The sequence below is a fragment of the Podarcis erhardii genome (genome assembly GCF_964252035.2).
Source record: "Podarcis erhardii genome assembly, chromosome: 1".
In the NCBI taxonomy this organism is placed as follows: Eukaryota; Metazoa; Chordata; class Lepidosauria; order Squamata; family Lacertidae; genus Podarcis; species Podarcis erhardii.
This window is the reverse complement of record NC_138497.1, coordinates 46,681,685-46,696,506: the sequence shown is the minus strand read 5'-3', so window position 1 is coordinate 46,696,506 and position 14,822 is coordinate 46,681,685. Positions and strand designations below refer to the sequence as shown.

Sequence of the window (14,822 nt, the reverse complement as noted above, 5' to 3'; positions counted from 1 at the left end):
TGGGGGTTCAGTGGGAATCCAGTGAGGGACCCTAATCTGGGCCTGGGAGCTCCCAGAATGCATTTTAAATGGCCTTTTGAAGGTTTATTTCTTCAAAATAAAACTGGTCAGCTTAACCATGCTGTTTCTTTTCATGCCCAATGGAACATGTAGTTTTGCCTTGCATCTCAGTGGTAGCTGCTTTGCCTACAGAAGACCCCAAATTCTATTCCTTGCATCTCCCATTAAGAAAGACCTTGGCCTGAAACCTTGGAGTCAGTCAAACTGCCACAGTAGATAGCAGAAGTGAGCCACACGGACAAAAGTCAGACACAACATCAGGTAGCCTTGCACATCCTGTTCTCTTCTCTACCTTCACAGCAGCCGCTGACTATGACTATGGACAAAGTCAAAATACCAATGGAAAACAAAACAAAACAAAAAGTATGTTAAACATTTGTATTTCAGTTTTTGTTTGTTTGTTTTTTGAAAACTGAAATAATATTTTACCACATGGGGAAGCAAACAAAAATAAGTAGAGAAGGAAGTTTTATTTTCAGTATGGAGGACAGCATTGTAAACAATGAGGACCTTTAAAAACTATGTACAGCAATTGCAGTTTCACAAATTTTTTTCCTTTTAAAAAAAGGTTGGGTAAATAAATATTTACAGAGAAGTATACAGGAGGCGCCTTGGAAGTTGAATTTAAGTGAACACAAAACACAAGTTAGTACAGTTTGTGCATTTTGCATCTAATGGGAACATTTGTTTTTAATGGCAGCATAAGGTAGTCTGCAGATTTCCAAGTGAAATCATTGAAGTGACTGTCTAAATGGGTCTTCTGTCACTGACCCCAATAAGAGTTCTGCCATTGATTTTAATGTGCAATGTTCTGGAGCTCCAGCTCCTCAGTAGGATGCAGATTTGACCTACTGAGTTGAACATATCTGATGCTTTTCCGGACTGGATTCTGCATTGCCCCCACAACCAGCATCCCTGAAAGAACAACTGAGCATGCAAAATTCATAGCACCACTGCTGTACAGTTGTATATTTCAAAGTGGTTTCACTCCCCTGGACGCCTGAGCAAGCTCAATGAGAATGCATGATGGCTGGGTTTGCTCAGTCCTCTTAGAGCAGGATCGCTCTAAGAATTTCAGGAGAAGGCTTCAGGTTTAAATTGTATGGGGATGGTGTCATTACCTTTACTCAAAACCAAATCGTATAGCAGACTCCTGTGCACACTTACTAAGGAGTAAGCCACATTTTAACTCAGCGAGTGTTACTTCCAAGTAAAGGTGCATAGAAGTACATTGCACAGTACAATTCGAAGGCTCACACAATCAACTTTTTGACATCATCTGGTAAGCAAATATCCACTGAAAAGTTGTATCAGAATGGCTTTTCCAATTGGATTTTCCCAGAAACTATTCTGGATTAACTGGAACCTGGGGTCATGTTCATACGTCCTTCCCAGAATAGGTAGGGATCACTCTTTAAAAACTGTCACATAAGCACCAGCTATCAGCATGTCACATGTTGGTCCTAACAAATTACTATAGAGAGAACTATGACCTGTGACTAGATCCAACTGTATAAACTTTGCTATTCCTGGAAAGATTTTTTTTTAATATTCTACCTCTTCCCAAATATTATTTCAAATGCCTTTTAGAACAGTTGTAGAGAAAAAGGTTTCTCTCCAGATGTATTGTCCCGGTTGCTTCTTTTTGTCTTGCTTACATTATTTGTGGACTACAGCAAGCAGCTGATAGCTGCTGATAGCTCTTGAGTAGAATAATCAACGCAGGAAAACAACTTCTTTTCAGACAACAAAATCTATTTTATAAGCACCTAGTTTAAGTGGCATTATTGCTGAGAACTGGTAACACCCAAAGTTCCTGCCCAAGATCCAGCATTTCATTTTCAAAATATTTTGTTGAAAGTTTTGACTTTTGCCCTAATACAATACAACCAAGCAGGAAAGATTAGCAGACATTCAGGAAAATAAGCCAGAACAACTTTAAACTTACCACATCCAGTTTGGGGAAAGAAAAAAAAAGGAAAAAAAACACACCCAGCGTGTGTATGAATGGCATCTTTAAAGTAAGAGAAAGCATAGTTTATCTTTATTTTCATAACTTAAAAAAAAATTAACCTGAAAGCAAATAGTCAGTCTTTATCTTACATTTAAGCGCTCTAGGGAAAAATCCCCTCTTCACAAGAATTGCTTTTAAATTTTGAAGTTAAATGCATTTTAAACAAAAATACTGTGCAACATCAGCACTACTTTTCTCTCTTAAATATTCAAATAAATAAAATAACTTGTTCTATTTTTTGTCAAGGTTTTTTCTCTCTCATTTTGTTTGTTGTTTTCAGTCACTTCTACTGTAAATCAGTTCCAGTTTGACCTGGGCTTTTATATATATATATATATACGCACACACAAACTCATACAACACTTAAAAGAAAGGGATTTTTTTTAAAAAAATGGAAAGGGTATCTTTGTATTGCACAAGCTTAGGGAATCCCCAAGACTTCTCTGAGCAAGTGCCAGCAGGCGTTCCACAGTCCAGGCTCCTGTGTGGGATGAGACACAGGTATGAAAGGATCAGGCAATGAGAGGAAGATCAGAACATCCTGGCTATTCTTGGTTGGCTTCTTCCAACAGTTTTCTTGAAAGATGATGGATTCAGAATAAAGTGAGCGCAGGCCCGTTATCTGCAGAAGGAGAGGCAATGAAAGGGAAAACTAAAAAAGCAACCCTCATACAACAGGCAGAACACACTGCTCCAACACCCCCTCTTTGCACATTCAGTGTATTCCTATTGAACAGAGTCCACAAACAAGAATGAAAGTGCTCATATGCCTGAAACAGTTGCACAGAAGAGTGAATTTCAGCAAGTATATATGGATGTGCCACAGGGCTGCTGAGGTGAAAACTCCTCCTGATGACTTTCCAACTATTTTTTTTTTTAAAAAAGTGCAGGAGTCCTGTGCTTTATTGCCTCTAGGAGCAAAGATGAAAGCCAGCACTATACACTTCGCTGCAACAAAGAACGGCAATGCTATAGTTCAGGACAACTCTGTGACTACAAACCTAAGGACTGCAAACCATAAATGGCAATCATAGCTGTGTTGGTTTATGTTGGAATCAAATGAAAAACTTGCAGTTTATCCTTGGCCTAAATCTCCTGCTACAGGATTACGCTGACACCAACACCTCGGCCTATGAGCTGCTAAAAATAGCCACAATGACTACTTCTCATAAAAGTACATCACACCACCATCACCATTCTGTATACATGTACACATGCACACCCACACTTCATGATTGAAACATTTGCTGAAGGACAATATTGAATTCTGAAACCAAGAGGAGTAAGAAAGGATTTTCATACAGTGCACCAGCCAAATTCAAACATTTCACCAAGTTAACTCAAATTCTATGCTCATATACAAAATTGATTATTTTGAATGAACCTAATTTACATCCTTTGTTATTGACTCAATATTTTCTTTCTCTTTTTTTCAAAAAGTGAGAAAAAAAGGTGTGGTAATAGGAGAAAAATATATTGGAAATATCAACAATGGGAGTTTATGAACGTGGGAATCTGACTGGGAGTATATTGGTAAGGATATATATTTATGCAGTCCATTGGATTGTGGTTCCATTTGTACCTACAATCCATTACTTAATTAGTGTACTTCAACCATATTATTCAATGGGCTTAAGTATGGGCTGGATTGTGGCCCAGTCTATGTTTTCAACCGTATCTGCACAACCATGGAGATTTTAAAGGTTTATTAACAGCTGAGATACTTGGGGTTCTACAGCAAATAACAGACACCACACTTATGGGAATACTATTAGTGTATGTGGGTTTATGCATACAGAGAAAAAGGACAAGAGGGTTGATTTGGGTGTGCTTGTCCTACACCTGCAGCTGCTTAAGTGTGAGTCGGCAAACTTGTGAGTCAGAGAGTGGCTCAGCACAATCTAAAGTATAAATGTCCTTGTGTTTATAGCAAGTTTGCCTCGGTCCCTGTTGCTTGGCTAGAACCGAATGCTGCAAGGAGGACAAATTGCTGGAAATACTTTTTATTACTTTTGCTATGAGCTGTCTCTTGGGACAGACTGAGGTAGGATTACTTTATGCTACAGTTGAATATAACTGCTAAGCTAAGGGGCTGCGTTATCCTTTGGACTACCTGTCAGTAAAGGAACTGACCCTACCCAAACTGTCTGGTGTTTTTCTTTCCCATTCTGGGTTCTCCATTTGCACATTTGCTGTAACCTTTCATTCACCTAGGAGCAGAACATCCAGAGGGCAGATATTACTATAATGAGCAAAATTCCCAAAGAACCATACCTAGGCCTATTCCAACTTTCAGATTGCAAATTTTGTTTTGTCCCTGCCTCTCATGATGATGATGAAAAGAATTTGCTGGATTCAAATATGACAGCAGGCACAGAAGGCATTTAGCACAGATGGTGTCCCTTCTACAGGCTATGCTTATCAACTATCTGATCCGCTCCAGGCATTAGCAGGAATCATTTTCTGTATCTATGGAACTACAGCCACAGGCTGAAAAACAGCAAATCTGAACAACTTCTAACAATGAGTAATAGATGGGGGAAAGGGAAAACAAGTAAGGGTGAAACCACATAGACTGCCCTCACCACATATGTGTCCAACGCATAAACTATGGACCATCTCATTATATATAGTTATAAAATTATTTTTGCTACAGTCACAGTACTTAAAATGGGGTGCTTTTAGGCAATATGTTTTTATCAAGTTGGCAAATATTAGGAGAGGATCAGATTACCACCCATCTGCCATTAACTTCCATGGTGTATCAGGAGGTACTGCTCTCCGTAACTCAATGATTTGTGAGAAGACAGCTGATAGTGCCAAAAAAGAAAGAAAATGAGGAGGAATAATTGCTACAGCATTGGCCTTGGGAGATATCTGTATGAGAAATGCGTCTGGAAGACAAACTGTATTGAGGAGTTAGTGACCTGACATGGTTACCCTTCCTGCATCTGTTCCTTCTCCCTCCCTCACTCTTGTTAAGTTTTTGATGGTGTGAGAACAGTCTTTAATGTCCTGAGAATGTTGGGAGGAGGTGAAGCCCCACACACAGCTGCCTTAATCAGTTGTGGAGGATAATGCTGGGTGCCTTCTTTGATGCTGGACATTGTTTTGAGAAAGTGAGGCATTGGGAGGGGATGGTATGCGCATAGATACACAGGCTATCTATCAAATTGGACGGTTTGGGCAGAGTTTCTTTGAAGCTTGTGCCTGGACTGATCGGCCACAGGGCCATAAAAACTGAGGTCACCTGGGGGAGTCACTTCACCAATTCTTGAGGGCTTCCAAGTACACTTACTTGTGTACTTATTAGTATGGTTTCTGAATCTCATTTTAAAAGAATCGCCTTCCGCAAGACAATATCAAGTCAGGAGGCTGGAACAGATGGTGCAAGTTGCCCCCCTGTTTCTTGCAATAATGAGATTTTGTATTGTGGGAAACAGAGCAGACTTTCTTTTCTGTACGTATTAAATGAAGGGTGGTGCTTCCACAACCCAAGTTCAAACTCGCGCTCCCTAGGACTGCTCTATACTAGGCTACAAGTTCTTCACCTCCACATCCCACAAAAACTTTGCTTTCCAGAAGTCCCTTCTAAATGCTGTCACCTTTTCTTAGTTCTTGCTTTATCACTCTAGAATGTTTTGCAAACATTCAAGCACCAATGATGCTATATACATACAGTAGCTGTTGCTGGGAACTTGGTGTATACGGGAGTAACACACAAAGATATGGTCTGATCTTAATCCTATTATCAATTAAAGGCCGTAGAAGCACAGAGTCAGACCCTTGGCCCATTTAGTTTGTTATTGCCTTCCATAATATGACCCCTCTAGAAGTCTTGCACTAAAATTCCCATCAGCAATGGTGACTGGGGCTGTTGGGAGTTGCAATATATCATAGGAAGTCACTAGGTTGGGGAAGGCTGGTGTATACTGACTGGCATATAGGAATATTTCCCAGCCCTCCCTAGAGAAGAACATCCTATGTTAAGTCAAAGTATCACTGATCTGTTATAAGGGGACAGCAAGCAGTAACATGGCCTCGTAGAATAATAACAGGAAACAATCATTAATATAAAATATGGATCACACACACACACACACATACACCCCACATACATATATACACCATGACACTTTTTCAAACTTACATCTATCTTAAAGTCAGGCTTTTAAATGAATTCCTCTCAGGAACTCTACAATTGTCTAGGTCAGAGCTAAAGATGTCCCAGCACAATGTCAACTCTATAAATACCTAAAAGCATCACACAACACAACACAATGCTATTGTCCCTATGCAAACATAGTGCTTATCCATGCTGCACTTTGGGGATCTTAACCAATGTTAAGCTAACCGTACTTGAGTGCTGGCCCAGTTATGATGATCATATCCCACCTTTATAGCCAAGATATAAACTACTCTTTTGCCTACACATGCAGCCCCTTTGCTCTTCCGTTTGTAGCATGAGCAATGAAAAGAAGCTTCTAATAAATCATAGTTTATTGTGTCACCTGAACCAGGAAACTATGGTTACCAACCAGAACAAGCCAGGATATTAAAGCAATTTCAAATTGATATGATCATCCAAACTTAGCCAGTATGTCTGCATTGTGCTCTTTAAACAAGAATGCAGAATAGTTTGGGACAAACTTAAAAGTGCAGCCATTTCACAAACAATGAAACATACTTCATTTTGGAACATACCTTTTACTCCTGCTGCTCAGCTCCATGGTGCTGGAATGAGAGAGATTCTGTCTTCTCTACTGCCCTTTGAAGATTAGTGAGTATTGCTTTGGTTTATTTCAACAGGAGCTATCAAAAATAAGACTAAATGGGTTTTTGTTTTTTTGTTTTTCAAAAAGTAAAAGAAACGTGAGGTATTTTTTTCCTTTTCATTTCTTTCAAGGTTCACATCCTTTGTTTCATTTTTGCAGAATCTGTGACTTGATGGTTGTATTCCATCCCTGTGCTTGGAAATGTCTTTCCACAACGTAGAAGGTAAAGGAGCGAAACGTAAAACACAAAGCAGTGGCTAGAAAAAGATGCCAAGGTGGGGGAGAGATGAAGCATTCTTTACAGAAGACAAATGTGTCCAAAATAAGGAGGCAAGAAATTCCTCAGTTTTATGTTCTTTGTTGATCTTCCTTGCCTTTTTATTTTTCAAACTGTTAAAGGTGAGGACAGCAGGAATATGAAGGGGGAAGTCACAAAATCCAGTGTGCTACAGTAAATGCAAACTTTTCACAGTGCAAAAGTCACACTGGCAAGGGATTGAGTTTCCTTTCCATCTGGGAACTATCCATACCACAGCGGTTTCTCTTTCTGTATAGTTAGATTATCAAGTAGACTTCATTGCTTTTTTTCTCTTTTAATCTCAAAAGGTCTCTTTTTTCTAATAATATATAGAATATATAAATAAATATATAAACACTCTATGAGGCGGGTTCCTGGTGTCCAACCCTTCTGTACTTTTATTTTTTGTATCTGGCTGATATATATTAAAAGTCCAGAAAATTAGCCTTCTACTACTTATTTGTTAAAGACATCTACATTTCAGTGGTTGTAAAGAAAGGAAGGGGCCATGAATGATCATGAATATAAAATAACCAAAACTTTTTTTTTAATAAAAAGAGAAGGTAAGTTTTCTATTTTAAAAAAATTATACCGTTGTGCTTTCAGTGTACACATCCAAAAGTGAAAATGGGTCTAACTGGGGACAGGGTGGGGTGGGGAATGCAACAGCCACAATAAACGTAGCAAAAAGGGCAGGAAGTAGCTCATAGAGTTTGTGTGTGATTAGTTAGTTTAGCAGCTGCCCTTTTTCTTTGTGGACGGGGAGCTGCTGCCCTGGTTTGAGAGAGGCTCTTCTGAATCATCCTCTTCAAAGCCGTGAAAAGTTGAGGTGTCGCTTTCGGATGTGGAACCGAACAAGTCCTCCGTAGTGTGTGCTGCTGCTGCTGCTGCCGCCGCCGCTGCCTCTTCCTTCCTGCTTTCTCTTCCCAAATGAGCTGACATGTATGATGAATATATCAGCACATGGGTTAAGCAACAGGCATCATCATTAATTTCATCATTATCGCTTATTATCACTATTCAACAGTTCAAACTAAAGAGATCTCCCAGCCATACAAATATATATATATGTGTGTGTGTGTGTGTGTGTCTGTCTGTATATATCTAAAGTGGGGTTGAGGTTGATAACAGAGCAGTAGAACAGCAGCAGGAGCAATAAGGAAAGTATAAACTGAATTGCATTTGAAAGAGTAAAAAGCAAAACAACCATCACAGTTGCCCATAAACTAAGGCAGCAAAAGGGTTAATATTGTTTTCCTCTCTTTAAAACATACAGAAAACATTTTTTGGTGATTATTTTGAGCAGCTTTAAAATAACTCATACTGTGTGTAATAGTGGGAATTCATTAAGAGTATGGAGTAACATGACTGGCCTTCATTTTGGCATCAACTGCCCTAAATGTATTATTTGAGAGTAATAATCCATTTCAAAAGTTTTCCATAACTTAAAAAAAACAAAAACCCCAAAGCACCCTCATCCTGATCTTTCTGCACCTGTTCTCCTAAGTGGTATAGTTCTTTCGTAAAACAAAGTGGAAAACTTTTTCAGAACTAGTAAATAAGTAAATACATATTGCCAGCTTAGTAAAGTTTCTCTTTGTATATATGTACATATATAAAAAGGCAGATAAAGCAAATTTTAAACATTTTAAAGCATTTCATCCAAAGAAAGAAAGGTTTCTAATATGTAACTTTGACACAATTTTCAGAATACACTATATTCCTGGATCCATCTTCGGAGAGTGAAACAACAATACCCCCATTGTTTCTTGTTCAGTAATTCCAATTAGCATGACTTCAAATAGATGAAGGAAGTAGATATCGAGAAACTATTCTGATGTACAAATATCAGAAAATGTTCTGATGTACAAATCATATTCCCAAAGATGAAAATACATGTAAAATAGTAACACTTAATGATTTTACTATGTCTATACAGGCAAAGCAGTTAACCTGTCTCCTTTTTTCATATAAAGGAAGTTTCTTCAATGGGTAAATTAGTAAGGTTTTTGTTAGAATTAAGAATGATGCGCCCCCCAGACTGTATGTGCTTGTACCCAGCATGCTGTATACAGACTCAGACATCTGTGTAACAGATAACTGACTCTGGTAAACAATTCAAACTGAGTAATAGTTGCTTTGCAAAAGGATTCCATTTACGGGAGTATCCATCTCCCCCTCCTCCAATGGTAGCTTATACTAATATACTGGACTCTATAGTTAGAAAGTCTAAGTGTCACATTCTGCAGGTGGTTTGCAAATATGAAAAATAAATGAATAAGAAAAAGCTTCATATCTAAATTATAATGTAAAATTAGGGATGCTGGAAATACAGTGTTACCTCGGTTTAAGAACAGCCCTGTTTACGAACTATTCTGTTTACAAACTCCGCAAAACCGGAAGTAGTGTCCCGGTTTGTGATCTTTAGCTCGGTCTAAGAACAGAATCCGAACGGTGGAAGGGCACCAGTGGCGGGAGGCCTCATTAGGGAAAGCGCGCCTCGGTTTAAGAACAGACTTCTGAAACGGATTAAGTTGGTAAACCGAGGTACCACTGTATAGACAGGGGCTACAAAAACAAAAAACAGCCCAGAAGACTTGGATCCAACTTTAGCTGACTCATCCCAATGGTAAGCATATTCCTAGCAGAACCTAGGAACACATCTGAAAGACTAACAGATTTATTGTGGCATAAGCTTTAATGTTTTACAAGGCTGGCCCAAATTACTGTGATGCCTGAGGAAGAGAAGCAACTGCCCCCTACACTGCAAATCATGGTACACAATACCTCAGGCCGGTCAAGTTATTTTGGCACCTAAGGCAGAAAATCCTGCAGCTGCATCTTCCTGTCCCAGGAAAGTACAACAATGTCAAATAAAACAACCAATGCTTTTTTTTCTGGCAGTAAGCACTGGTTCAGTTGTACTATGGAGGCTCAGCCTCATGTTGCCCTTGGGGAGGGTGAAGCTTTGGAGTACTGATACCGTTTTTCCAGGGGAAAAAGCACTGAAAATAACCAAGAATTTTCTGCCATTTCATGACACACAAAATCAGCTACCTATGACAGCCACTTTACTCAGCCTAATGGTAGGGCTGGTGCTATAAATGACCTCCTTGATTATAAGCATGGAGTCTTATCCTCAGCTAGCAGGTGTATGTGTGTATTTGTAATTCAATATACTGGTAATGTTTAAATGTATGCAGAACGGGCCTAGGTTTGCCACCTTTGGTTGGGTTAAAATAAAGGATAGGTCGGGCAAAATATGGGACAGGTCAGAGGGGGGGGGGCTAAAAATCCCCCTTGCTCTCGACTAGGGTCCAGGAAAGTGGGCACAGATTGCAGCATAAATCTGTTGTGCTTTGTTTACTCTCTGTAAAGCACAAAATAGCATTCTGCTGTCACCAGCAGAGTTTGGAAGACGTAGGGACAGTTTTTGTGACCCACCGGTTTTGATAAAAAGTTGACTACTGGTTTTTAGAAGAAGTTTCTGCGTTATTTGGACAACAAAAAGTAGATTATCCTACCATGTAATTAATGTCAGGAGCAGAATCAATGCAACAGATTTCAAATTCCAAGGATTTTTGTTACTATAGACACTATACAGATGCCCACCACATCCTCCCAACCTCTCTTATGTGCATGGGAGTTTCCTTTCACCAACACACACCATCAGTCAGCAACCCTACATGTGTGAAAACCTGCGCAGAAAAGGGCTGCATGCACATAATCATGTGCATAAGAAGTAACTGGATTGAACCTTATGATTTTAACCCATGGGTTTATATTCCCCCAAATCCCCCCCCCCAAAAAAATAGAAACAAGTTTAAAATGGAATAAACATTGTTAAAAACTCCTTTTTTCCTTGTTAAAAACAATGCCCCAAGTAGAATGAAAACATCCATACAATCCCCAAACTCAACAACTGAGCTGGACAAATCTCAAGATGATAATGATAAAAGGATCACAATTTATATTAAAACAGACGCACATAGATTAAAAGCATTTTTTTTTTAAAAAAAAAACCTCTTCATAGTATTACACTGCAAATGTTTGACACACATCCTCAGTCTTATGCAATATTTTGTGTATGCTTGTGCGTGTAAGAGAGACAGAGAAAAAGAGACAGAGGAGAGCGCAGTGGAAATAATTATCCAAGTTGAATGAGAACAAATCTCATCTGTATATACGGTTTTTAAAATGCCCACCCAAAACTACATGTCTAACCAACTCCAGTTGTACAAGAAATTATAACAATAAATCCACAATTCCTAAGTATGAGAAAAAGGAATTTACACATGTCAGTCACTCACAGGAAGTTACAATAAGGAATCACCTACCAGATCGCCCACAGTCTGAACATGAGACAAGTTCCTCTGGTCGTCCGCTTTTTTTATTCATGTTAGATCCTCCAAGGCAGAAATCACAGTAGTTATTGGAAATGATGGCCCCATCTGGTCCTTTCTGGGCTGCAGGTAAGAAACATTCTTGCTTAAACCAGGAGACATGCAGTATGCAACTTTCACTCTTTTCTCTACATGGATTTGAACAATACATTTGACAAAGAGAATAACTGGAATAAAGCTAGTTCAGACTGCCCAGTGCATGTATCTGGGTGCCCCATGACTCCTGTGCTCTACGGCTGAAAATTAAATTGACTGGATCAGACTACAAGCAATTCCTGGTGAGTATTTATTGTGAAATTAGTGTGCCTCGTGCACATAAGGTTGCTTTTCGGTGTTTTGCAGCAATCACACTAGATCATTGACATTAAAATGCCATCCCGTGTCCCCCAGACCCCTGGTAATCTGGATTTACCTTTTCACGGGCGGGGGGGGGGGTCCAATAAGTGAACACAATTCCCACCTGTTGCCAACATCCCATTTGCAATATCTCAGCAACCCTTGCAAATTAACCCATCACCTTTGAGTCTGGAAGCATCTTAAACTAATTCAACTTAGTTCTCATTGAAATCAAAGAGACTTGAGTTACGACTAACTTGTCCAATATATTTCAACGCAACCTAGTTCAACTGAACATTTGGATCCAACCCATTTTCTTTTAAGTCAGAGAGCAAAAGCCAATGGCGTTCCAAATTACGGTACCGCTAAACAAGTTTTAAGGGCATCCAAGTGTGCTAAGCAATACCTCAATAATTTTGAGAACATTTCACATTTCTAAGTGCTCCTGAGAACTTTGTAGATGACTAGCTTTACAATCCTGGGTGTTTAATCTTCTCCTTTTACTAACTCTTAAACTGCAATGTTAAGCATACTTAAGGATTTTTCATAAGACCACATTCACAAGTAAAGGGAGAAAAGGGCAATCTCTTCCAGCCCCACTGCAGCCCTATGTGCCTGCTGGATAAATTTTCAGATGGGAAGGGTTATTTGTACTTGGAACCTCATTAATGCTGGAAATGTTGCCAACGGTGACTAAGGCTGGACCTCAGGGCTAAAGTCCAAAACCTTATGGCCCAGTATCCCAGTTAGGATATTCCAGTGAGGTCTTGTGCAGTTATAATTTTGTGCTGTTTTAATTTAACTTCTGCTTAGAAGTATACATCAATATTTTTAAAAAATTAAATAATGTGGAGATTGTCTTTCAGAACCTTTTCCCCAGCCCCCACATATTTTCTAGTGCTATCGCCAGTTTTATTTGTTCACTGTTTAAGATTTGCACCCTGCCTTTCCACCAAAAAGGTGCTCCCAACATGGCAAACAACAATAATATAAATACTACTAGTAAAACATAAAATAGTAATTAAATATACATCCAAAACTGAAAGCAAGGCAGATAAATTATCATTTAAAATGACTAAAGGTGACGTGTTAAAACCAATTACAACAGCCTGGCCTGTCTAAATAAAAATGTCTTTGCCTGGTGGCAGAGGTTCATCAGAGACTGTGTTAATGGCTGAACCTCTTGATGCAAATATTGTAACTCCACCAAAGGGGGAGGTGTGTGCAGGGAGGCCAGCACTGATTTAAACTGGAGTTTTTTTTTACTCTAAATTAAGCTTTATGACACTACTCTAGAAGACAATTCACATCCCAAATCAGGAAATCTACCATCAGCGCCAGGAAGAGACTGTGCAGTAAGGCTTGCAAATAACAATAAAGATCGCCAAGCACTTGACTCACGTTAAATAAAAGTGCTATTTAAAACAATTAAGGATAACAATATAATACAATGGGGTGCATGAGACTTTTGTTATCTGCTTATTCTGCGTCTTATAGGCCACTATAGTCCTTTGTGCTGGCACCTCAGATCAAAAAAGCAGAGTGGGGAGAATGAAGCCCCTGCATTTAGTTATGAGAAAACAAAAGCTCTTTGTTTGAGGCCTAGGCTGAGAGCTTCTCTGTCCTGCGCCCTTGAGCCCTCTTCTTTCCAGTTCAAATCTTGTGTTCAGAATCTGGCTTCCCTGTTTCCACATATTTCCAAGCCTTTATCCCTCAGAGGGGTGGCTGACATACAGTCTGAACCTATAGGGTAAGTGGCACTGAGCTGCCTCGTGTTCCTTCCCGCCCCCCCTACTGCTGACAGAGCTCATCTCTCTGCAGGTCTGACATGTTTCCATGACAACCAGAATCCCAGGCTCCTGCTGCCTCTAGTCTTGCCACCTGTTATTACCCTATCTCTCAAGTGTAAAGAGCTGATTTGTGGCCTCTTGTTTCCCCGTTCAAAAGCAAGTTTGCAAGGAATAGGTGGGATTCAAGAAATGAGAAATTAAAAAAAAAAAAAAGAAGCCACAGATTTGCATCAGCTAATAAATGGGAAAGGAAGAGCAGTAGAAACGGCAGAGAGGAGACAAGCTTTTTGGAAGCGCCTTGCGCTAACAGAATGAGAGATTGAATCCCTGCTGGAGACATGTCCACCTCCGGCTGGCTTATTCCCAACATTTAATGAGAAATGGAGAAAGTCATTGCGGGTGGGTTTCAAAGGGAATGGTTCATTGCACAGACCATTACATTTATTTTATTTTTTTATTCTTTGCACACAATAAAGGTGTGGACTGAAACAAGACATAGAATAAATCGGTCAGAGTGCTGAAGGACAATCCAGACGCAGCTTACACAAAACTTAAGACATTTCGCATTCATTCAAAAGGAGCCTTTTCCCACCCCCACCCCCCACCCCCAGATGCTTCCAACATTGCATTTCTCTGCTGCTGTTTTTAAGAACATTGGCTCAAGATGTAAGTCTTTGTAGTGGCCTGATTTCACAAATGGCTTGGAAATTGCTCTGATTATCCCCTCCACTCCAGCTGATTTGCAATCACCTCAGTTCACAAGGGAAGCTTCTCTTGGTGCAAAGGTCACCTTTGTCCTTCCAGCAAATGTAGAAGGGAAAGTGTGCAGTTTATGGGATCCGTCTAGAAGACCTGGTCTACACATAGAACAGGTCACCTTCAGGAATATTTTGCCTCAGAACAACATATGTATTCCTCTTTCCTTAACATCCAGCAGAAGGAGGGGTAAATGGACTGAAGGTGGGATAAAAATGTAAATAATCATAACAATAACGTGATACTGTGTTCAGTGAAAAGACACTGCTGTCATGCTCCTCAATGAAGGCAAGGGAAAACACTCTTTGCATTCAAATATACTTCCTGCCATTGACCAAGGAGAAAATACCACTGGGGGGGGAGGTCCCTCATGCAGCATTCCAAATAGCT

The 14,822-nt window shown here is 39.6% G+C and overlaps 1 protein-coding gene across 3 annotated transcripts in view; it reads right to left on the bottom strand.

The window, feature by feature from the left end:
- The window catches only part of DPF3 (double PHD fingers 3), a 190,602-nt gene that overhangs the window by 26,802 nt on the left and 148,978 nt on the right, over nucleotides 1-14,822 (bottom strand). Inside the window, exons 8-10 of one of the 3 annotated variants that reach the window (XR_014161516.1) lie at nucleotides 11,485-11,613; nucleotides 6,779-8,082; nucleotides 2,009-2,696 (exon numbers count right to left, since the gene is read on the bottom strand). Coding sequence is in view for 1 of the 3 variants with exons in the window: in XM_081881861.1 (XP_081737987.1) it covers nucleotides 11,485-11,613 (129 nt within the window). In the remaining 2 variants the exon portion in view is untranslated. Of the gene's footprint in view, nucleotides 1-511; nucleotides 2,697-6,778; nucleotides 8,083-11,484; nucleotides 11,614-14,822 lie in introns of those variants that run through there. The other 2 variants (XR_014161515.1, XM_081881861.1) reach the window with 2 other exon arrangements.